At 51.7% G+C, this 22,371-nt stretch overlaps 1 protein-coding gene across 2 annotated transcripts in view; it reads left to right on the forward strand.

Annotated features, from left to right (window-relative positions):
- Positions 1-6,636: 6,636 nt before the first annotated feature.
- The window catches only part of PAX5 (paired box 5), a 191,792-nt gene continuing 176,057 nt past the window's right edge, over positions 6,637-22,371 (forward strand). For both annotated transcript variants that reach the window (XM_044265343.1, XM_044265344.1), the window contains exons 1-2: positions 6,637-6,746; positions 20,414-20,579. In XM_044265343.1, the coding sequence (XP_044121278.1) occupies positions 6,701-6,746; positions 20,414-20,579 (212 nt within the window). In that variant the 5' untranslated portion in view covers positions 6,637-6,700. The remainder of the gene's footprint in view (positions 6,747-20,413; positions 20,580-22,371) is intronic.

Below are 22,371 nucleotides of genomic sequence, written 5' to 3' on the forward strand. Positions count from 1 at the left end.
CAAGGAGGGCTGTTTTTCCATGTTTTTGTATCCTTTTCTTGGCATCTTCTTTTGCTACCTAATTTCATGCATCAGAGGTCAAAAGACAAAAGGTCAGTCCTGGTGTAGAGGCAGCAAACTCACCACCACCAGGAACGTGTGTCCAAAGGAGCGCTTTGAGGCACCGCCTGGAGACACCGGCAGGTTTTCATCTCTGCCTAATTCTCTTGTGTCACTTCACAAGGTTCGCGAGTCCATGTGCAAATTGCATGAGAAATGAGACACCAACTGCTGTACCAAACTAGAAAAAAAAAAAAATCGCCTCTCTTTCAATCACCAAACTATTTCCATCTCATACCTTGTAAGAATTTGTGCCTCACAAGGAGCCCATCTTGGACTCTTAGCCTGCCTTGCCACAGAACTCACCAATACGCGTATCAAGTTATATTGTAAATAAACAATCTGAAGAGCTATTCCTTAGTGGTTTTTCTAGGAGAATTTATAAAGATCTCTCAAAAAATTACCGTTTGTCCTAAAAATTGCTTTCTTTGAAATCTGAGAAGCATTTTCAGTATGAATAATTCAGTATGATTCTTTTAGTATGAATTTAGTATGGATATTTTGTTCTCGACCTCCAATTTTTTCAGTGCCCCATTTTGGATTCTTAAGTAGTAGGGTAGTGCTAGTTTCCTAGTTTCCTAGGTAGACAACTTACGTGATTGTAAGGAAAATATAGCATCATGATTTCCCATTAGAAATATTTTCATATTTAAGGGTCAAAACGATTTTCCTGTTTTACGTTCAAAACCACCTCATACCATCTTGGCATGCCCAATGGTTTTCATCTCATTGAAAATAAATTTAGGAGACACCTTTAATTTTTCCTTTTGTAGACAATTTTTTTGGTCAATTGGCATTCACTGTCTGAAAGTCTGGCCCCCACGCCCAGGACAAAGTAAAGGAGAAGCTAAACACTTTGGGAAGTGTCTCTGGTCACTAGACTCTAGGGTTGCCTGCAGCACTCACCTCAGAGGCCCTCTGGACCAAAGCCCAGCCAGCTCCCTCTTTTGCATCTCACTCTGAGCTGGGTCCTGGAGGAAGCTACCAGCACATTAGCTGGTCAAGTTGCTAAAAATAGGTAATCAGCAGCAAATCTGGAAGATTTTTAGAGCCCCGTTTTATTTCAGGCTTGTTCTCAAATCCGGTAGTTCCCCTTCCTCCCCAGGACTGCACCTCAAAAAGAAGGAAAGAAAAAAAAAAAAAGAAAGAAAGAAAAGAAAAAGCCGTGCACAACCTGCCCGGAGGGAGACTGAAGTATTCACTTGGCGTTTTGCAAGGTCACGCTACAGGCTCCAGGGAAAGAGCTCCAGTCCTGCTGTGATCCTCTGCCCTAGCTCTGAAGTTATTACAGAAAAACTGGGAAGGAAGTAAGTGAGAACATTGAGGGCCTACTTACGGGCGCGCTTCGCCGTTTAACACTCTGATCTACGCCCCAAAACTCAAAGAATCGTTTAACCTGTGCACGCATTCAAAATCGCTTGTGAAGTAGGCTCTTTTATGTTCCAATACTTCATGGAATCAAATTATATCACATTAAAATGTTATTAGTTTAAAACATATTAAAGGGGATGTAAGTCTGGGCTGGCGCATGAATATTTAAAGCTCACATTACGCGGAGAACTATTGGAAGGAGAAGGGGTGGGAAAGCCAACAGTTCATCGTATAAATATTGATGGAAATAAAACGTCCTCCGTATAAACTTTTTTTAGCAAATTAAGATTTTACTATTTACACATTACGGTATTGTTAAATTTAAAAGGAACTCTAAGAAGAAATAAACGGATTTACACTCGTTCTCAATGTTAAACAATCAGTGCCAGTAAATCTTTCCAATGCCCCGTTTTGAATTCTTAGGTAATAGTGGATTGCTGGGAAGTGTAGGCGAATTGTAAATACAACTGACAGCCCGTTTTCCATAGTCACATATCGCGAATGTAACTCCACGAGAGTAAATTTTATCTCAAAATTCTCTAAAAATAGTCTTCAAACCTCGTCTCTGTGCATATGTATACGGCATACACTTAACGTCTGCCATGTGTACCTGTGCATTGGAAACCAATAGTGGAACTGAGTTTAATAACTGGATTGAGTTGAAATGAACCCATGCAAACGACCCAGGTCTGCCCTCTTTGAGGCTTCTCTCTATAACGCTTTTAATTAAAGCAATAAAAGGAGTAAAGTAAGGCAACAATAGCGATAATCCACCATGAGCACCAGGTTCCCCAACACAGCCACACCGTTATTTTCCACCGCTACCGACTATTTCTGGGTGGCGAGCCGCCAACACATGGTGCTACCAGCAGCCAGACCTCGAAGCCCTTTATACGCAGAGGATCCCATTGGCACCAGAACCGGGCATTTTGACCCAAACCATTCCTCAGCCCCTTCGTGCCGCCGGCGCCGCTAGAAAACTTGCGGCGGCGACTGGCCTGTGTTACGCGCTTTTTGCGCTCCGCGCCCGGGGAGTTGCCAGCGGAGAGGTGCCCCAGTCCACCCGAGCGCCGCCCCTAGGCAAGCCCCAAGCTTATACCGCGAGGGACCCACTCGCCGCGCCTCGGCTTCCACCCTCAATCCTGACACCCTCCAGGCCCGGGCAAACGAAGCAGGGCGGAGCTGGGCATTAGGGGCGCCGCCTGCGGAAGGTGCGGTGCCACGTGCGCGCTGCAAGGACCCCGAATCCTGCAAGTCCAGCTGCGGCCTCAGCTGCTCCCCGAACTGGGCCCCCAGCTTTAGGGCGGGGCCTCCTCTTCGCCTCCAGCCTGAACATCGGCTCCCACCCACTCTCAGCGAAGGCCCCAGCCCAGAGTCCCAGGGTCAGAGTCTTTCCCCGCGGCTTCTTACAGGGCTCGCCCAGAGCGAGGCCCAGCGGCGGACCCCGCTGGTCCAACCTTTGCTGGATTCTGGGCTGGGGATCTCGGGGGGTGCTGGGTCGGAGCCGAGCCCCAGTCCCGGCTCCACAAGCCCTGGAGTCCTCGGGCGTTTCCTGGCCGAGCGGAAGAGCCGGAGCTAAGCTCCTCTGCTCCCGACGTCGGCCTCCCCCTCCCTAGACTGCAGCGTCTTAGCTGGAGGGAAGCTCACAGCGTGCCTAGGCCAACCCCTTCTGCGACTCTTTTCTTTTCCTGTCACTCTCTGTTCTCGGTTTCTGCTTTCTCCCTCTTGCAGAATACCAGAGCGCGCGGGAGCGGGAGAAGCCTTCACACCAGCCCCTTTCCTGGGCCTCCAATCTGCCCTTCCCCACAGTCTCGTCTCTCCCTCGACATATTTCTGTCTCTATAGATTCTCCCCGCATTTCCCTGCAGGTTTAACCAGCGTGTCTCTCTGCCTCTCTAAATCTGCCTCTCCCTTTCTCCCTGGTGTAGCATTAAACAAATCCAGGTGTATCGAGGTTCGAGAGACGCCGGCAACGTGGACAGAAAGAATGCCTTATTCTGTCCTTGCAACATTTCCGGTCACTACAGTTTGGCTTCCCCCTTGAGATGGTGCCAGTGCCGGTACCGCCTTGTAGGCCCCAGCTACCGAGGCGCCTGCTCGCTCTCTCTCGCTCTCTAGCTGAGTATGCTTATGTTCGAGTGTGGATTTATGTGTCTGTGTTTGTAAACCAGGGCAGGCTCTCCAAACCGAAAGCTGAGCGGAGTTGGGTTTCTAGGATTACAGGGCTGCGGGCAAGTGAGATGGGGGACTTTTCGGGGGTCCCGATGCCCATCTGCGCCTAAACTCCACGCGTCCCTAGCCCCCCGCCAAGTAGCTCTAGGGCTGAAGCTTCAATTCCGCGTTGTCCGAAGAGGTTCTCCACCTGCTCCGCGGCGGGGATCCGCCCCGCGGTCCAACGCGGCTGGAGTCAGGGAGGTCCGAAGCAAGCTGGCCAGACGCAAGGGGAGATCGACCCACAGCTGACAGGGTGCGCAAGGGAACGGCGGCTGGGTCTGGGTACCCCGCGGTGGTGGTGGTGGGGGTGTCTCTGTGAATTCTGAGCCTGGCACTGGTGCCGCACGACCCGCAGGGTTATGACTAGGGGGCGGGCGCCCCCTCGGGAAAGCACGTTTGTTTCTCGTTGGTCTGGAGCGCGCAGAGTACGCCGCGGCTGCGACGGGGTCGGATAATTCCGAGCACCGTGAACCCGTCATTTTTGATGCTTGGCCTAATCCTCTGCCCTTTCTGGGTGCAGACAGTAACGGAGTAGTGCCCGGTGTCTCCTCAAGCCAAAAGCCCCACAAAACCAAAACACACAGGCAAAACTCCCCAGAGCATCTCACAAACACAAAAACTAAAGCCAACACACGAAAACGCACACCAAAACCCCCATCCAAACGCTCGGCGCGTAAAAAAACAAAATAAAAACCAAAGAAAACAAAACACAAACAAACACAAGATTCACCTAACGCAAAACACACAGACGACACCCACTAATACAAAATCCAACACATCAAAACACCGCGCAGATGCAACAGCCTTCCAAAGGACACACAAAAAGACAATCTCCAAGGACAAAGTACAAAACACATAAAATTACAATCCACAAGACAGAAAACAAAAGCCACCGAAAAGACCAAGACTCACAGAGCCAAACCCTCTAAAATGAAATCCACGAAAAATATACACGCAAAACACCCGAAACAAAAGACTCTCAGATAATGAAAAGAAAATTCACGGGAAACAAACAAAAACAAAACAAACCCTCTAAATAGAAAACAACCCCAACTACTCCCGCCCCCAGCCTGGGGTGAAATGTCAATTCCGGGAGGGCTTTTGATCTCTGGGCGCGGACAGGCCGCTCCTCCTCGGCTCTGCCACCCCGCGCGGGATAGGCAAGAGGGCGGGAAGCAGGGGCTGGGGCTGGATAGCGGAAGGAAGAATTGAGCTCTCGGAGAGGGCCAAAAATCGAATCGCCCGGGCCAGGACCCGGACTCGAAGGCTGCAAGAAGGAGGAGGCGCAGGGGGACTGCGCGGATTACTTGGTGGGGGGGCCGCCGGGGAATCCACAGCCACGTTTCCGATTGTGGCGAAATCGGCTCAGTGGATAAGAGATGTCCGGTTCCCGCCAGCTTCCCACCCCCCTTTTCTCGAGCTCTGGGCTCTTCCCCCTAGGTTGCGGCCCAGCCTCGTGACCACCCCCTCCAAAAAACAAACAACACTCTCGCTGAGAACGATTCACTTTCCGAAACTGCCATTGTCCGGAGGGCCAAGAGTCCTCCCGCAGAGCGCTCCCCCGCCCTGGAGAACCTTGCCCCTGCGACCACCCCACAGCGGGGCCCCACAGACATCCAGTGGCCAAGCCTTGCAGCTGGACTCGGGACTGGGGAGGGGGGTAAGAGAGTGAAGTTTTCAGCCTGGGCCGAAGAGAGCGGGCTGGACGTGCCACACCGCTGCCCCGTCTCTGTCGGGCTGATTTCCCCTCTGGAATCAAGTCCTCCGGCTCGGGCACGCAGCAACGCCTCAGGGCTTGAGGGCAAAGGGATTACATTTATGGGCCGGGGTAAGGTGTCCAGGACTCCCGCCAATCTCCAAGACCTCCCGAGATGGTTTTGCTCGGCCCCGGCGCCCAAAGAGGAGGCCCGGATTTTATCTCCAGCATTTGACATATGCTCCGGGCCGGAATGGGACACGGTGTGGGGAGGGAGCTCTGGGACCAGCAGGCTGAGTGGGGACCTGGGGACTTTAGGGTTCTGGCACTACCCTAAAGTCAGGAACCCGGCAATGGTATTAGAGCTGCAAATTGGGGGTGGGGTGGCTGAGAGCTCTGGGGGCGGGCGCCGCCCTAGGGGTGAGTCTGAGGAAACTGGAACGCCCCCCTCTATGCCTGGCGACACTACTTGCCTTTGCACCCCCTTCAAAAACACCTGCTGGGCAGAGTGGTTAATTTTTTAAAAAAACAAAAACCGGGCCTGCACCCGCCTACGCGGCGGGGCTTACGCCTAGAGGGTTCACCAGTTTCGCACACCCTGCACTGGGCCGCGACACCGAGACGCAGGGATATGTAGAACGTGCGGCCACGAGGCCAGGGCTTCCCGCTTGCCTCCGGTCCTCACCTTCCCGTGGGCGCGCGGGGCTAGCGCCCGGCTCCGTTTAAAGCCTTCCTTCCCTCCCCCCAACCCCCTATAAAAGTCCAGGGCGGCGCGGCAGCGGCACTGCTGCTCTCCCGGCCTCCCGCACTGCTCCGGCCCGGCCCGGCCCGGCCCGCCCCGTCTGGCCAGCTGGACAGGCCCGGCTGCACTGCGCGGACACCCTTTCCCTGCTCCGGCCGGCAGTGCGGGGCGGCACGCTGGGGGCGCGGTGTGTCTGGGGACATCTTGTGATGTTGGCGAGAACAGGACATGATCTCACATGGCGAGAAGCTCTTTAGTTCCTTAATCATTTCACGGTGCCTTCGGACGCTTTTTTTCCACCTAAAACGTTTAGTTTCAGCTCAGTGATCAGCTACCCCAGCTCGGCGGGGGAGCGGAAGGCTTGAATTATTCCGACCTGTGAGCGGTCCCTGGCACCAAAAAAAAAAAAAGAAAGAAAGAAAGAAAGGAAAGAAAAGAAAAGAAAAGAAAGAAGGAAAGAAAAGAAAAAAAGAAAGAAAGAAAAGGAAAAGGAAAAAAGAAAAGAAAAGAAAAAAGAAACAAAAAGTGGAAACTTTTTTTCCACTTTTCCGTTAACTTCAAGTTCTGAAAAAATCAAAATGGATTTAGAGAAAAATTACCCGACTCCTCGGACCGGCAGGACAGGTAGGACCGCGATTCGGGCTCCAGGCGTGTTAATTCCAGGACCCAGGTAGCTCTGGTCCCCACGCATGTCGGCCCTGGGGGAGGGAATGAGCGACATTTTCTCAGGGATTGACTGCGTGTGTCTGCCGCGCGTTTGTATGTCTTTTCACCAATTTGATCACACACTTCTGCATGAGCCCAAGTGTCTGTGACTTTGTGTTTTTCTCTGTATCTGAATGTTTCTTTGAGTGACTATCTGGGGGTCTGGAAGTTCGTTTGGGTCTGTGTGTTTACATAGGGGCTCAGAATGTGCATGAATGACGCTGAGTTTGTATGTCCCCATATATGTATTTTCACAATGTGTGTGCCTAAGAATTTATGTGCCTGTGTGTATATGTATCCTTCTATTCATGAGTGTCTTAGTTCATGTTTACGCATCGGTGGTTCTGGGTACTGTACTCTGAGTATCCAAAATGTGTGTCTGTGAGTATTACTTATGTATGAGTATGTAATTTGGATAAGTGTCTGAGTGTATTCCTTTAAGGGTCTGTGTCCACCTGTCATATCCCAAGTGCTTTTGGAAGTGAGAATGAGGGGGTCCCACTGACCTCTCCATTTTTGGATGTCAGCAGCTGTTCACTGTGTCCATGTCAGCGTATACAAAAATGCCTGCCTCGAGGCACAGAGATGGATCTAGGGCTGTGGGGGGGTCTGCTGTGCTGAGCCTGTGAATAGTCAGGCTGAGGTCACATTCTGTTGGGAGAAGCAGGAGTGGAGGTGTAATTTCAGGGCATGCAGTCCCTCAGTGTGTGGTGTGCACTGCTTTACTCTGTGGGCACTGCTAAGCCTACCATTTGTATAAAACCATCTCCTGTGGCAGGCACAACCTTGCAGGGGAGGGCAGGCAACCCACAGGCTAGTTGTGACATTTCTAGGGACCTCCAATCTGCCTTTGCTTTCATCTCAACAAGGCTTTGACAATGGTGTGTGTGTGTATTTTGTGCTCAGGTTTTATGTTGTGCGCGCTGCTCCAGTGGAGGAGAGCACAAGTGGGTGGACATGTGTGCCTGGCCTGGGCATCCAACTCTGGTCCCTGTATGCACAGGGGCCTTCCTGGCACAGGGCCCGGTGTGCCACCCATAGGCCCAGGTAGTGGTTAGCAGAGTGTGTTTATATCTAAGAGGAGGTGGCAGGCAGTAGGAGGCCTCAGTGTGTCCTGAGATTAAAGATGAGTATAGGAGCCCCTTTTACGCATTAGGCCAAGTACACCAACCCCCACCCAAACACACTCCTGGCCCTGCTGGCAAGAATTATTCCACTTTCCTTATCCCTGTGGATCTTTGAAGCCTTACCTCCACCCCAGCCTTATATACAGGTCAAAAAGCAGAGAGAGAGGGGTGGATTTATACTCCAAACCCAGGACAACTCTGGGTATAGATACATTTCCAGAATTGTAACAAGTGAGAACAGAAATCTAAGAGGTGGGGAATTAAAGAAGATTCCCCAGGGTAAACGTGCAAGAAAGGGAATCTGGAAACTCCCTCTGCTCCATCCCCATCTCCCCTCCCCGCTTGGCTCCCTTGGTAGGTGGGACTTCCAGAGATGCCATCATCAGATCCAGGACTAGGTGTTCTGTGTATGCTAGGAATGGGTCAGAGGCACATGAGGATCTAGGGGAGTGTCTGCCTGGTTGTTGTGACTGCCTTTCCCTTCGGAGAGCTGTCTACCAAGAATGTAATTCAGGGCGGTCGATGGGCTCTTTGATTAGTTCAATCGCCTGAATAATCGTTTAATCAATAAAGCATTTCATTCCTCAGTAAGGCGGACCTGGGTGGGGCTGGGGGGGGGTTCCTAGTCTGGCCTGAGTTTAAAAATCTGGAGAGCCACGCCCCCTCTTCTCCTTTGGGATTGGGTAAGGGCCACCTGCCCTGGAAAGGGCAGAGCTCCCAGGTGACATTGCACTTCTGCCTGTCTGCACCTGCCTGGGCCCCAGCAGTGGGGAAGAGGAGAGAGCTGAGAAATTAGCTGGGCAGGGGCATCCATGTCTGGTTTTAGGGGTTTTATGTGGGTTTCTCCCATCTCCCAACTTGGAGGCCTTTTTTGAGCCACTTGGCCTCCTTTTCCTTCCTTCAGAACTGTTTTCCATTCCCTCTCATGACCCCAGTTTCCCCATCTGTACAATGGGGAAGGCGTATATATACCATTTTGGCTCTAAGCCCAAGATTGGGTAAGGTCAGCCTTAAACACAGAGCCACTTAAGGATCCTCCTGTCTAGACTCTTCGCTGTGGTACCAAAGAGAAAACAAAACAAAACAAAACAAAACAAAAAAAACCCCTGATACCCAGAGAGAGGGGCAGGGACTTGTCTGACAAACAGCAAGGGGTACGGAGGGAGTAGGATCAAAAGGTGACTTCTCTGCCCTTAGACCCCCCCATTCTTGCTGGGAGAGGAGGTAGAGCCTCCTCTCCCAAGAGCTCCCTTGGAGAAAAAGGACTATTGGCCAAGCTGTCTCAAGAAACCCAAGGCCAGGAAGGCCAGGAGATTTTTTTTTTTTAAAGGTTTTATTTATTTGACAGAGATCACAAGTAGGCAGAGAGGGAGGTAGAAGGAGAGAGAGAGGGGAAGGGAAGCAGGCTCCCCGCTAAGCGGAGAGCCCATGCGGGGCTCGATCCCAGGACCCTAAAATCATGACCTGAGCTGAAGGCAGAGGCTTTAATCCACTGAGCCACCCAGGCGTCCCAGGCTAGGAGATTTTGAACAGGGTCTGGGCATTGGCATCCAGTCCTACAGCTCTGAAATGAGTGTGTTGGAATAACAATCCTCCCTAACCATGGATCTTCATCTTTGAGAACTTTGGGAGGACTCCTCTCAGGGGTCTCCCCATTAGACATATAGGGAAGCAGAGCCCTAGAAGAAGGGGCCGGTAGTGGAGAGTCTTTGGGAAAAAGAAAGAGAGTGCCAGAGCCCCTGGCCTGCAGGGTGCACTGCTAGTGATAACAAACCCCACAAAGGCAGTTTACATGGTTCTCGAAAAATGTGGTTAAATTCTTCTATGTTTTCACCTACTTAAATGATGCCTACAGAAAGATCCTGATCCAGGTGCAGGAATTATACAGGAATCGACTCTGCCCAACTATCTATGTAATCTGGGTCAGTTGCTCTCTCTCTCTCTCTCTCTCTTTGGTCCTTTTAAAATGAGTCAGAGAGGGAGCACCTGGCTGGCTCAGTTGCAAGAGCATGGGACTCTTGATCTTGGGGTTGTGAGCTGGAGCCCCACGTTCGGTATAGACATTACAAAACAAAACCAAATCTTGGAAAAAAATAAAATAAAATGAGGGTTACAAAGAGAGGATCTACCAAGTTAGGACTGTTTTGGCAGCAGCGTCTCTGATTCTCCCAAACTGAGCACCCAATCTGAGCCCTGGAGGCCTTGCTTCCCACCCACCCCCCACCCTACCCTCCACCAAGCAAGAGCAAGGATAGGGGCTGGAGGAGTCGATTTCTGGCCCCTAGAGCCCTGGAGCAGCCCCAACCCCTAGACTCATCTGGAGCGACGGACTTGGTGGAGAGAAAGGGGAGGCAAGGAGGGAGTGCGCTCTGAGTGAGAGCTGGTTGCTCACTGCAGATCAAGGTGGAGGTTCCTCTGGAGGTATTTTGGCTTCTCAATTAATTCTTAATGGGCTTTCTTTCAATAGCAGAGTTTTCAAAGGCAATTGGTCTTCTATAAATTTAGTTTCTTCCCGGATGGTTTCCTTTCCCAGTGTCTGCCTCCAGCGCTTAGCACAGGGCCCTGTCCAAAGTTGTGCGGTTGGGGCAAGGTAACCCGGTGACTGTTACACACAGCGAGGCCCGACCGGGTTCAGTGCCAGGGCGTGAAGACCAGCTCCCTGCCAGTCTAGTCTGTCTCTGTTCGCTTGTCTCCTTGATAGTCTCGCTTAGATTTGTGGGCTCATGAGCCGTGAGCTCTCAGAGGCAGGACTGCGGTGCAGAAGCCCTGCTCCATCAGGGAATCGCTGTGCGATCTCACACTAGTCATATTACTTCTGGGGGCCGCTGTTTGGTGGCCTGTAAGACTGGGGTAGATGGCCAGGATATCAGTTCTGGGGGTGCCTCTCGGCATTAGACGTTCCCGGAAGATGGCCCGCTTGGAGGCTGGAGGCATTGAGGAACCCCTAACTGAAGGAAAACTCCCTCTGTCCTGGGCACCTGTCACCCTAACCGGCAGGCAGCCCAATGTCGCCTTAAGCCGCGCACCCTCTGTTTGAAATGGGCATCTAAGCTGCTCTTGCTTGGTTAATATCTGTGGTTCCATCCAACCCCGGCAGTACTCTGATTCAGTCCCAGCCCCACAGGTATCAGGAGGAAAACTGGTTTGTGCCGGTATATCCTACCTAACTGGATTCTTTATTTGGCAGCCCACACCGCATCGCTCTACCCCAGACTCCCAGCCATCCCAAGTGTGGCTCCGTAGAGGCTCTTCTGAGAGAGTTTCCCAGCCCACAGCCTTTCCTCTACTTTAGATTTTCTATGTGACCTTGGACAAGGCCCTCCTTGGCCCCATCTGTAAAATGGGGAAAACATTGCCTCAGGGCCCTTTTCTGCTCTAAGACTTTAGAATTTGACTTTCTAGGCCTGAAGTCAATGAGTGGGGCTGGAGGTGGAGGTGTCACTGGCTGCGTCCCTCCGGGAGTCCCCCCCAGTCTCTCCAGGAACGCTGAACTGCCACATCAAATTCTAGTTACTTTTTATCCACCTTGCGCCCGTGGGATGGAGAGAATGTGGGAACACTAACTCACCCGGGTTCCTCTCTGCTTTTATGTTCTTCCTGCCTGAGGCGGAGGTGCGGTTGAGGGGCTGGGGGTGGGGATGGGGGCCTGAGGATTGGGACCTGTCGGGTTCCAGACAAAGGAGAGAGAATGCAGCCACTCCACCCCAGTGCACACTGCAGCCTTCTGGGCCCCCAGAGGCCCTCCTGGAGCCGTTTAACACAGCTGTGCCCTGGAAGGGGTGGGGACAGTGTCAGCACCGGAAACTTATCTACCGGTCAGGGGCAGCTGGGTCTGGGATGGTAACAGAAGGTGAGACTGAGGGCCTACCCCAATGTAGGGATGTAAGAAATGGGGCAGAGATATAGAGAAGGGAGACTGAGGCAGAGAATGAACCCAGAGCCCTCTCAGGGTCAACCAGTGCCCTGTCTTCTTTATAAGCTCAAGTCTGGAGCGACCCTCTCAGAGCTGCCCCCCCACCCTTTTGTGGACTTATATTAGAGAATCATTAATGGTGAATTAGAAATGGTGGGTCTTGGGACAACTGCATGAGCCACGGGGCAGTAGTCCTCAGTGTCTTTTCCAGTACCTCCTGAGTATAGAATGGCTGTCATGGGCTTCCTTTTCAAAGTCCATTCCTTTGATTATGATCCCAGGGCCTCACACCCCTGAGAAACTGAGGCTACCTGGTCAAAACTCTGCCCTTCTGGACCAGGAAAGTCTGCTAGGCATCCACCCATTTTTGTCTTCAAAACAATAAGAACTTCCTGGAAGAGGAAAGATGGAGTTTTCTCTACAGCAGCCTGGTAGCATGCCTGGCTTGGCGCAGCCCTTGCATATAGAACTCGCCTGCCTACCTGCCAGCTTAAGGGACCCTCATTGGCACTGGACTGACATGACTGGCTTCATTTAATTCCCAAGAAGCTTTGCACCAGATGCAGAATTACCCCCTGGAAACAGAAGCCTTCAGTTGCACACCACTAGCCCCAAGGCGACTATCAGCTCCTGGTCTGAGGCTGAAAAGAGAGACTCAAGGCTTCGTGCTTGGACAGCCTGGTCCAAAGCCTCAATTAATTTCCTCACCCAGGAACACCCTGATTACTAACTTTAAAGGAGTGTGAGATTTCTTTCCCCTCAAAGTTTCTGCCTTTCTTTCAGCTCAGAATTGTGGTTCCCTGGGCGGGGGGGAGGGTAAGATTGAGGGAGAGGGGTGGACAAGAAGGCGCCAGGAGCAGCTTAGTAGGTGGTTGATAAAATTGTGAAATGTTTCCTCTGGAAGGAGCCGCCATTGTAGACTAGATAAGCCAACTCTACCCATTTTACAGATGAGAAAACTGAGCTCAGAAGGGGTGGATGTGCGCACACCACGAGTCTATCGCGAATCTGGTGGTGCTTAGATTGAAAACCGGATCTCTACTGCGCTCCTATTCTTCCTCCAACATCCGTGTGTGTTTTCAGGAGACAATCTCCCCTCCACCCCCGCCCCGTACCCTTCATCTCATCCCCACTTTGGCTGTCCCCAGTCCCTTAGCGTGTCCCAGGGGCCCAACGCTGCGGCAGGAAGGTCTGGCTCCCGCGGCGTCGGCGACGGGACTCTCCAGGCCCTGTGTGGATCCCCTTACCCCTCCCCCAACCCGCGCTCCACTAGGCCTTGGCCCCGCGCGTTTGTCAATGAACGTGGCGCCGCCGCCTGGGCCCCGCCCCCCATTCTCTCCTATTGCCCAGGTATCCGCTAATCAGGCGGAGCCCGCCGGTTGTTCAACCAATGGGGCGGTGTCTCGGGCCAGGGCCGGCTGCCACAGCTCTGATTGGCTTGATGAAGCGTGATTGGCAGGTTAGCCCCCGCCCCGCCCCCGCCCGGAGGGAGGCTGAGCCCCGGGCGGCGCTGTCCACACGCAGCGGGTCCTGAAAGCGGCTCCGGGGCGGCGCGGTGGCGCACTGTGCGCGCCGAGCAGGCGGAGGGCTAGCGCCGGCGGTGGCAGCGGCGGCGGCGGCGGCGGCGGCAGCATCGCGGGCAGCCAAAGCCGACAGCGGCTCCATCTCAGCACCGGCAGTCCCGGCGGCCTTGGTGGAGGGGACCTTTCGCTATCTCCGTCCCTCGCTACACGCCGGGGCAGGCGCGGCGGCCGTCCCGGAAGAGGCAACAGAAAAACGTTGGAGCCAGACCCCTGAGAGAGGGCAGGGGGGCTCGAAGAGTTGGTGGGCGTGAGGCAGATACTCAGGCGTGGAGGACACTGTCGCTGTTGTCCCCAATCCTGGTCCCAGCGATGCGGGTGCATCGGGAGCCGGGGGAACTTTAAAGGCAGAGGGTGTGAGAGCTATAAGCTCCTGGGGACTCAGGAGTCACGGCCCCAACGTCAGTGACGGAAGCGTCTCCGAACCCGCCGGGGCCTCAGCGCCGCCAGAGAGGAAGTTCTTTGCAACTTCGTCTGAGACGTCGGAGAACCGAGCGGAGCGAGACTGGGGCTGCAACTCCAAGCCCCAGAGACTCAGAGCAGAGAAAGAATCCGGTGGAGACCGAGGAGTCGAGAGAGACTCCAGAGGCAGCGAGGCCGTGGAACCAGCCTGGCAGCCGGCGGGCCTCGCTGCACCTTGAGTGAAACCAAGGGCCGTGTGTCCCGCAGGCGTCCTCAAAGCCGCTCCTACCGGAGGCCGGGGGCTCCTTGCCGTCCCGGAGACGGGCCCCTACGATATGCCCCCAAAGCTGCCGGTTCCTTGGCCGCATCTACTCTGGCCCGGCTCCGCAGCCGCTGCCTGAGACGGCCCAGGAGGGAAGCCACCAGGAGTTGGGCGTCCCACACCCAGCCGGACTGCACTAGCGCCGTTTCCCGCCTCTAGGAGCAGCTCTCGGCGATCTCCAGCGGAGCAGCTCTGAGAGAGGCCCCGGAGCTCCAGCAGCGTTTTCTGAGCCCAGATCGCACAGTACCCGGCCTGGCGGCGTGGCTCCCTAGCCGCGCTGGGCAGCCCCTTGGCGCCGGGAGGCGGCGGCGTCGGCCGGCCTGCAGTCTGGAGCGCCCCGATGGAAATACACTGTAAGCACGACCCGTTTGCATCCATGCATAGTAAGTAGGCGGCAAGCTCGCTTCTCTCACTCTCCGGCCGGGACGGGGTTGGGTGTGCCAGACCGCGGGGCAGATGCCAGGGCCGGAAGGACTCAGGACTTCTGTAGCAACACAGTCAAGTTGGCAAAGTGCAGTGCTCTCAGGAAGGGCATGTGGAACAACGCGCCTGGTTCCCCGGGCCAGGGCACCGGGAATCCCGCCTCCAGCAACGGGTAGTGTAGATTTCGAGCTGCAGCCTCTTGAGGGGCACAGGGTGAGGCTGGGTCCGGCAGCAACATTTCAGCATGTTGGGAGAATCATAGCTCGGACCTGAAGAGGACTCCGGGACTGGCTAGTTGGAGGGCAAGAAGTTGTAGGAAGAGGTCAGTCTTAAGTCTAAGACAGAGTCCCACACCCCATCAGCGGTAGCGCCTTTTCAGCCCCGGAGCTGATGAGGACTGATGCTTGGAGGGAAACTGGGGCCCCAAGCAGTGCCTGTGTGCTTCTATGTGTGAAGGAAGAGGCTGAGAGGTAAGCAAGGACACAAAGTTCAGAGCTCTAAAGGTGTCCTGGAATTGGGTAGTGGGATTTGAAAAATCAACGAAGTGGCAGTCCCTCAGCTGAGCTTAAAAGCTGCCAGTTCATATGGAGACACCCTTAAAGACATGATCCAGTGCTTCTCTTCAGGACACTTGCCACATGATGGCTTCTCCCCTTTAAAAAAAAATCAAGAAGTCGGTTAGTCATAACAGGAGTCCCCTCCTACCCCTTTCTGAAAGCCGCGGGCATGTGTAGGAGACGGGAAGGGTCATCCTGGGCACTGGGGAGGTGATCCAGGCTGCCTGACCCACGGGCATCTGTCAGTTCACCCTTTAGCACAGTCTTCTGTGAGATGAGCGCTCCTCTCACGGTGAGTTAACGCCGGATTAGATTCGGAGATTTCAAGGAAATTCCAAGTGGAACGAATCGTGTTTCCCTTCTGCGGGCTGCAGAGCTGGGCCAGAGCAAGGCGCCAGGCTTTGGCGGCATCCAGTGGGGTGCCCAGATCTGGTCCCTACAGGCGGCAGGTCAGGGAGTTGCTCCGGATTGGGAGTTTACCCCAAGCTAGGTTCCTCTAAGACAGTCCATGATCCTGCTCACCCAGCCATGAGTCCCCTGTTTAACAAAGGCAGCATAGACCCGGGTGGAGAGAAGGCAAGCTTCCCTGGCGAAAATGTCGGTTTCTGCCCTGGAGGGTGGAGTGTCCTGGTAAGCAGGGAAATGCTGATCTAAGCCTCCCGGGCTGGTTGCGGCAGGTCAGTTTCTCTTTGTGTCAATTTTCCGAATGCAAGGTAATCCACCAAAGCAGTAGGGAGATTTGCGCAGAGAAACCGCTTTCACCGGTCCTACCCCAAACGATTCCTCACCATTTGGGGCCTGTGCCAAAACGGTTTCCAGTCCATGGTGACCCCAGCGCTCCCCTCTCCCCCCAGCAGCTGTCGCCTGGGCAGACTTGAGCCGTGCTCCGGGGAGGATCTGTTCTCTCAGAGAAAGCGAGAAAACAAACGAGTTGGGGTCAATACTCTGAGAGGGGTGTAAGCCTTTAGCTCAGCCAAGAAGCGAATGGGGGACAAATGGGGAGGGCTGACCCCTGCAAGTCTCTCTTCACCATTCAGAATCCACAGACCCTCACCTCATCCTGCGTAGACACCAGAGCCCTAGGGGTTGCTGGACGCTTGGGGAGATAGCATCAGAACCAGTGGTGTCCTGGCAGTGCATAAGGGTGGAGAAGGTTGTTCCTTCCAGATATCCGTTAGCCAACTGAAAATGCCTGTCTCTATCCCTCCTTGTCCTGGCGTTCATCTGCCCATTCCCCTTTCCTCGAGAAGTGCTCCCTCCTCCTCTTTTCAATCTTCTTGGCAACATGGTGGGGGCTGGGCCCCAACCAGGCTAGCTTTCAGAGCTGGCTTCTCTGGAAGTGCCCTTGGTCTGATGCCTAAAGCTGTTTGCTTGTACAATGTAGGCCCACCTTGGGCCCCAGTTTGTTGGCGATTGTCGAGGTGTACAACAAGTAGATCCTGAGAGGTTGCTGGTGTAGTAGGGGCTCAGACCAAGTTCCACTTCCTTGTCTTCCTGCCTGGCCCTGGTCAGTTTCTTTCTGGGGGGGGGCACCCCATTTGGAGCAAGACAGCTTGGTGGGGAGGTGGTATTGGGGGAGGGGAAGGGACTGCCGGGGAAACTGGCTTTTGTGTTCTCTTGCCCTTACTCCCTATTCTAGATTCATCATTTTCATCTGTACAGTGGCCTTCCACCACCCTTGCCTAGATGTTTCCTTCCCCCAGGTATTTTTCCAGTTATAAAGCACTTTTACAGCCAGCCTCCTACCTGAGTGTCATCTGAACCTTAGCTAAACCCATTGTACAGAATATGATATTGAAGTCAGAGAGACAAAAAGGCAGACAGGAAGGTTGCCTGGGCAAAGCTGGAGCTGGTTCTGGGTCTCCTAGAATTCACAGAAGGGGAGAGTGCGGGACTCAAGATTCCAGAGAGAGGGCAGTGCACTGTTTGAGTGAGTATACACTTGTGCAAGGCATTTTCTCTGGTTTAACTAGATCTGCCCCAAAGACCCGACTGTCTATCTGTGTCAGCGCCTGTCTGTTGGTTTGAGCCCTTCAAGGAGATTTCATCCCTCCTCTTTCCCTGTGTCCTTGTTTGCATGTCTGTGTGTCCCGTGTTTATCCTCTCCAATGTTACAAGGAGGAATTTCAATAACCCTGTGGGGTTTTGGAGTTGGGTCTTCCTGCTGAGTTAGCAGAGACCCTCTTCCCACAACCCTTTACCCAGCCATGCTCTTTGGGGTTTGGATAGGACCCCTGGTGGGTAGTACATCCTTGTCAGGGTCTAAGGAGCTTCCATGCAAGCCAGCCCTCAGAAACCAGAGCCACAAAGGCCTTGGGTGTATCTTCAAATCTTTCCCCCCCAATCCTCCTCCAAACCCTGCCTGGCTTGTCCTATGGGGGCAGGCCTGTGTTTCCCTTGTATCTGTGTGTCTGTTTCCTGGTCTTTGCCTTGATTTGTTTTTATCTGTCTCTGTGTCAGGCTCTCTGAAAATTCTACTTGTCCCTGAGAAGTGTAGCTGGGAACATGCACCCCTCAGGGGATGAAACCTCACGCAGCAGGAGTCCATAGGAAGTAGAGGCTGGGACTTGGGTTCTCTGAGGAGATGCAGGGCTGGAGTAGGGGTCCCAGAAAACAAAGACTCTTCTCCACAGAAGTCCTCTGTCTTCCAGATGCCCCTTTACTGGGTTTCCTCCATTTTCTCTTCTTGTCCTCTTGTCTCCCACCGTACACCACACTTACCTTTCTTTTCTTTGCCAGTACTAGCTGATCCATTCTTTTCTCTCCTTCTCTGCCTTTCTAATCCCAGTCTTCTCTTCCTCGCTCTCTGTCCTTGCTGTCTGTTTCATTTAGTTTCCACGCTTTGCATCCTTCCCCCTCGCTTTTCCTCTTTTCTTTCCCCATCCTGCCTCCCTCTCTCAGGCTTCAGGTTTTACTTCTTTCCAATCTTGGGGTAAGTGGGAGACATTGCCTTCTCAGACCAGGTAAATTACCTCCCCACCACCCTTGAAATGCTCTATTGGCTAGGACTGTGACTGAGGCAGAGAAGACCTAGCCAAGTGAGTTTGGGAGCCTTTCTGGGAAGTCATCCTGAGTCTAGTGTGAACTCTGTGCTTATATGGATCAGACTCTGGAAGAACATAGGTAGCCTTGTCTTCTGTGGTCAAAAGTAGAGTGTTTGGGACCTGCTGTCAGCTAGAGTGTCCAACCCTTGGGATTTTTTTCCATGATGCAAAAGTTCCCAAAAGCTCACAAATGTCCTGGAGGACTGCTCTTGGAATTTAAGTCCTCTGAAGGTTGCTCTGCGTTTTGGGCAGAAAGTTCAAATTGCCAGGGGCATAGGGAACAAGCAATTGCAAATGGGTCTCAAGGCCTGGACTAATAGGTTATCTCAAAAGTGTGCTGGATACTTTTAGCTTCCTTTCTGTCCTCAGATGAGCTTGTACAAATTTTGAATTTACTTTCTTCAATCCAGCCTGTTCTTTTTTTATCAGGTGCTCCCAACCCCAGAACAAAGACTTTTTAAGGCCCTTGACCACGGGTGGCTGTCATCTTTCTGTTTTAGGTGAACTATACAGTTTTGTTTCTAACTGTGAAATCCTGTTTGGGATGGTTTTCCTTTTTCTTATGTCTGGGATGTTTTAGAACGATCAAAGCCAATTAAAACTCATTTTGAAAATCAAGAAATTCAGCTAAGAATTGGAATTAAGTACCGTTGTTACCTATAAAATTGTGTTTTTCCTTGAAATCAGCCTGAGCTCAGAAATTCTGGGAAATATTCAGTTAGGAATCTCTTGGAAAACGGCAGTGAATTGCTTTGGCAGTTTTGAGGAAATAGGTTATATTTTAGGTGTTTCCCCCCCTTTTTTTCAGATGTTCATAAACCTAGATAGATATTGAGTGTTGAGGGGGCATAGCTAAGATGAGGAAGCTATTTTATATTTTAGAATTGGAGTGTGTGTGTGTGTGTGTGCATGCGCGTGCACATGCGAGTGAGAGAGAGATGACTGAGTTGCCGAGCTTCCCTGGTATAGTCTAATCCTGGGCAAGTCCCAGTTTAGATGGAACTTTCCCCATAGGTTGCCTCTGAGCTACCAGCAGCATTGGTAAATAAATGCTTGGACTTGGATTTTGGCTTTTGACTGTCCTCAGCAATGTCAGTTAGTGGCTGATTAACAGCTACAAGGTCAATGATGTTGCTATACTGGGTCACTCTGTGTTTACTGGTTCTGCTCTTCATTTACTTGGATCCCTGTTTCCCTCCAGATGGACTTTGATATAAGAGAAGGGAGCTTATTGGGTGGAGAAGATACTTTCCCAGACTCCTTTGGCTTAAAATCCATCTCAGAGCGCTTGTAAAACCTGGGACTCGGAAGCTTTCTCCAGCTTCTTTATCCCCACCCCCCCTCCAAATCAACTTGAAGCTGCTTGTCAATTGCAAAAACACTTCAGAATTTCCAGGGAAACTCTTTATAATAAATCCTGGTGTGGTAGAGTGGAATGTGATCCTCTGACCCATTTCTTTTGTGTGCTCTGGGAGGGTACAGTGGTCAAGTCTGCGTGTTAGCCTCCCCTTTTTTGTTTATTTTTCCCCTTTATTGAGGGATGAGTCCCATCTTTTTAAAGAAAAGAGTTTTTGTTTGTTTTTTTGTTTGTTTGTGATCAAGGCAGTGGTTGGATTTTGTTTCAGTAATCTATAGACATTATTTAAACAAAAATTTTTAAGTCCTTAGCCCTTGAATCAGATTGCTGATTAAAAAAAATTTTTTTTTCCCTGTGAGATCTAATTTATTGGAGTAGTTCTTTTCACTTTTACAGATATTTGTTAAAAGGAAAAGAGTTTCGTTTTTAAAAATCTCTTTACAGTTGATGGATTTTAAAACATATTTTCTCCCCAGGATCTTCCTTAGATCCTAGCATCGTGCATGTAGTAAGTGATGTTTCTAGTGTAGATTGGGGTCTTTTACACACTCCATTGTTAACAAAAAATTACAAGGTGCAACTAAAGGAAATTACAATTTAGCAACTAAAGGAAACGTAGTATGGGGATGTTTGTTATCGATGGCCCGACTGACTGGCTGAAGATGGACAAAGGCAAAGGTTAATTTTAAAAAGCAAGGTGTTCGTGAAGCCTGCACGATCAGACTCCAGGCTCAAGATAGGCAGCCTGCGGCCATTTCTGATCAGAGAGGCTCTGGGTGCTTGTTAACAGCGCTTCTAGTACTACTACGGGACTGATTCTAACCACCCTTTCCCTCCCCTTTTGTTTCTGATCTGTTTCAGGACATGGAGGAGTGAATCAGCTTGGGGGGGTTTTTGTGAATGGACGGCCACTCCCGGATGTAGTCCGCCAAAGGATAGTGGAACTCGCTCATCAAGGTGTCAGGCCCTGTGACATCTCAAGGCAGCTTCGAGTCAGCCATGGTTGTGTCAGCAAAATTCTCGGCAGGTAAAGGCAGAAGCTGCAGGCTTCCCTTGATTTTTTCAATAACGACCTAAAACATGACCCAGCAGCTGTCCAATGTGCTCACGTTGTATTGAAAATCATGGTAGCACTTCGCTAACATGCCTCATACTTTAGAGTTTGCAAAGCCCTTTCAAGGCCATTCAAGTCAAAGGAGCCCCGGGAAACCCCCATTTTGAGTGCCTCCTGGAATGGGGTAACTCAATCAGGAAGAATGACACGTTTTCTGAAAGCCTGGTGAATTATTCCAAAGGACCCACGAAGAAGAGGTTCTTGGGAATTTCCCTTGCACATCTTGGGTGAGCCCGGGGCCTGAGCAGGGCTGGGTGGAAAATCCACAAGTTATAAAATCACATTATCAATATTTTATTTGAACGTTTTCAAAAAGCGCATTCCATTTTTAAAAGTCAGCTGTTATTTTCAGTGTTGGGGTATCATCAACCTCCTTACGTTGGGCTGTAGTATTTTCCTCCTATACGTTTTGTTTCCTTCACAGTGACACGCATCCTAAGTGTATATTAGAGCGGGGAAAAAAACCCACCAAACACACACTAACTCTCGAAGCTGACATTTCCAAGTTGCCACTTGACCTGTCGATTTGCTGCCAGCAAAATACCAACAATGCCAATTCTCCCAGAGGACTAGATAGCCCAGCTTTTGAGCATGCCTGTTTATTTTCTCGGGAGAGTCTCAGTGTGATCCAGGGAAGCATGTTTTAAGAGGAGGAAACAAATCTACAGAGGGCAGGTGACTGACTAGTCCACCCAGCCAGTCAGTCCTCTCCGACTAGGAGGAGGCCTCAAGGACCCTTAGACCATCGGCATCTCAACACACCCCAAAGCCAAAGCCGCAGGTTTTTTTCTGGGCATGTGAAGTTGCTAGAGGTCTGCCCTGGCAGCCGGAGTATTCTCAGGTCCAGCTGTTCAATGGTCTCTCAGGATTTTCCTCCCAGGGTCAGAAAGCAACCTTGGTCCTGTAGCTTGTATTATGATTGGAGAACAGTTGCCTGAATAGAAAATAAATATTTTGAAGTATGTCAGTGACATTGTGGTTTTCTGCATGCTCTCTTCCTTTCATCTGCTGGAATTTCAGAAATTCTCTTAGATGGAAGGAAAAGCAGTTTCTAACCTTGGGGAGCCTTGCTGGAGGCCAGGGGAAGAAGTTTCAAGACCAGGGGTCTGGGATCCCCTTTGGGGACTTTGATCCTTGCATTTGTTCCTTATTCCCTGCCCACCCCAGGTCGTCTGGCAACCAGGGAGGAGGCTCTGAGCTCCACTCCTGTTTAGCACTCAGGAGCCAATGAGCCCCAGCCAGAGTTCAAGGAGGAAGGCTGGACATCAGCCTGGTACTTTTGTTAGATGGTGGTTGTAGGCAGGAGGATGAGAGTGAAAATAAAAGAAGAAAAATTGAGGAGAGGGAAATGAAAAGAGAATGATTGATTTTAAAACAGAGAATAAAATAGAGCAATGAAGACAAGACAGAAGGAGAGAAAGTGAGAGAGAGAGGAAAGAAATATTTTAGACTATCTCAGTGTCAGACTCTGAGAGCCAAGTGGGTCTTAGCTATCTTCTTGGGAAGCCTCTTCATTGCGCAGAGGGAGAGAGAGCAAAAAGAAGGCCCTTCCTTTGTTTTTGCTGAGACATCGTTGCTGAGCGGACATCTTGCTCGCTGTTTGAAATCTTCTCAGGGTGAGACGCCAAGCCCTTCTCAGAGGGGATGTCTAGATGCTGGGTCATCATGTTCTGGTGCCTGGGAGCCCTCCAGACCGCCCCTGGAG

The sequence above is a fragment of the Neovison vison genome, chromosome 9, assembly GCF_020171115.1.
Source record: "Neovison vison isolate M4711 chromosome 9, ASM_NN_V1, whole genome shotgun sequence".
NCBI classification, from domain to species: Eukaryota; Metazoa; Chordata; class Mammalia; order Carnivora; family Mustelidae; genus Neogale; species Neogale vison.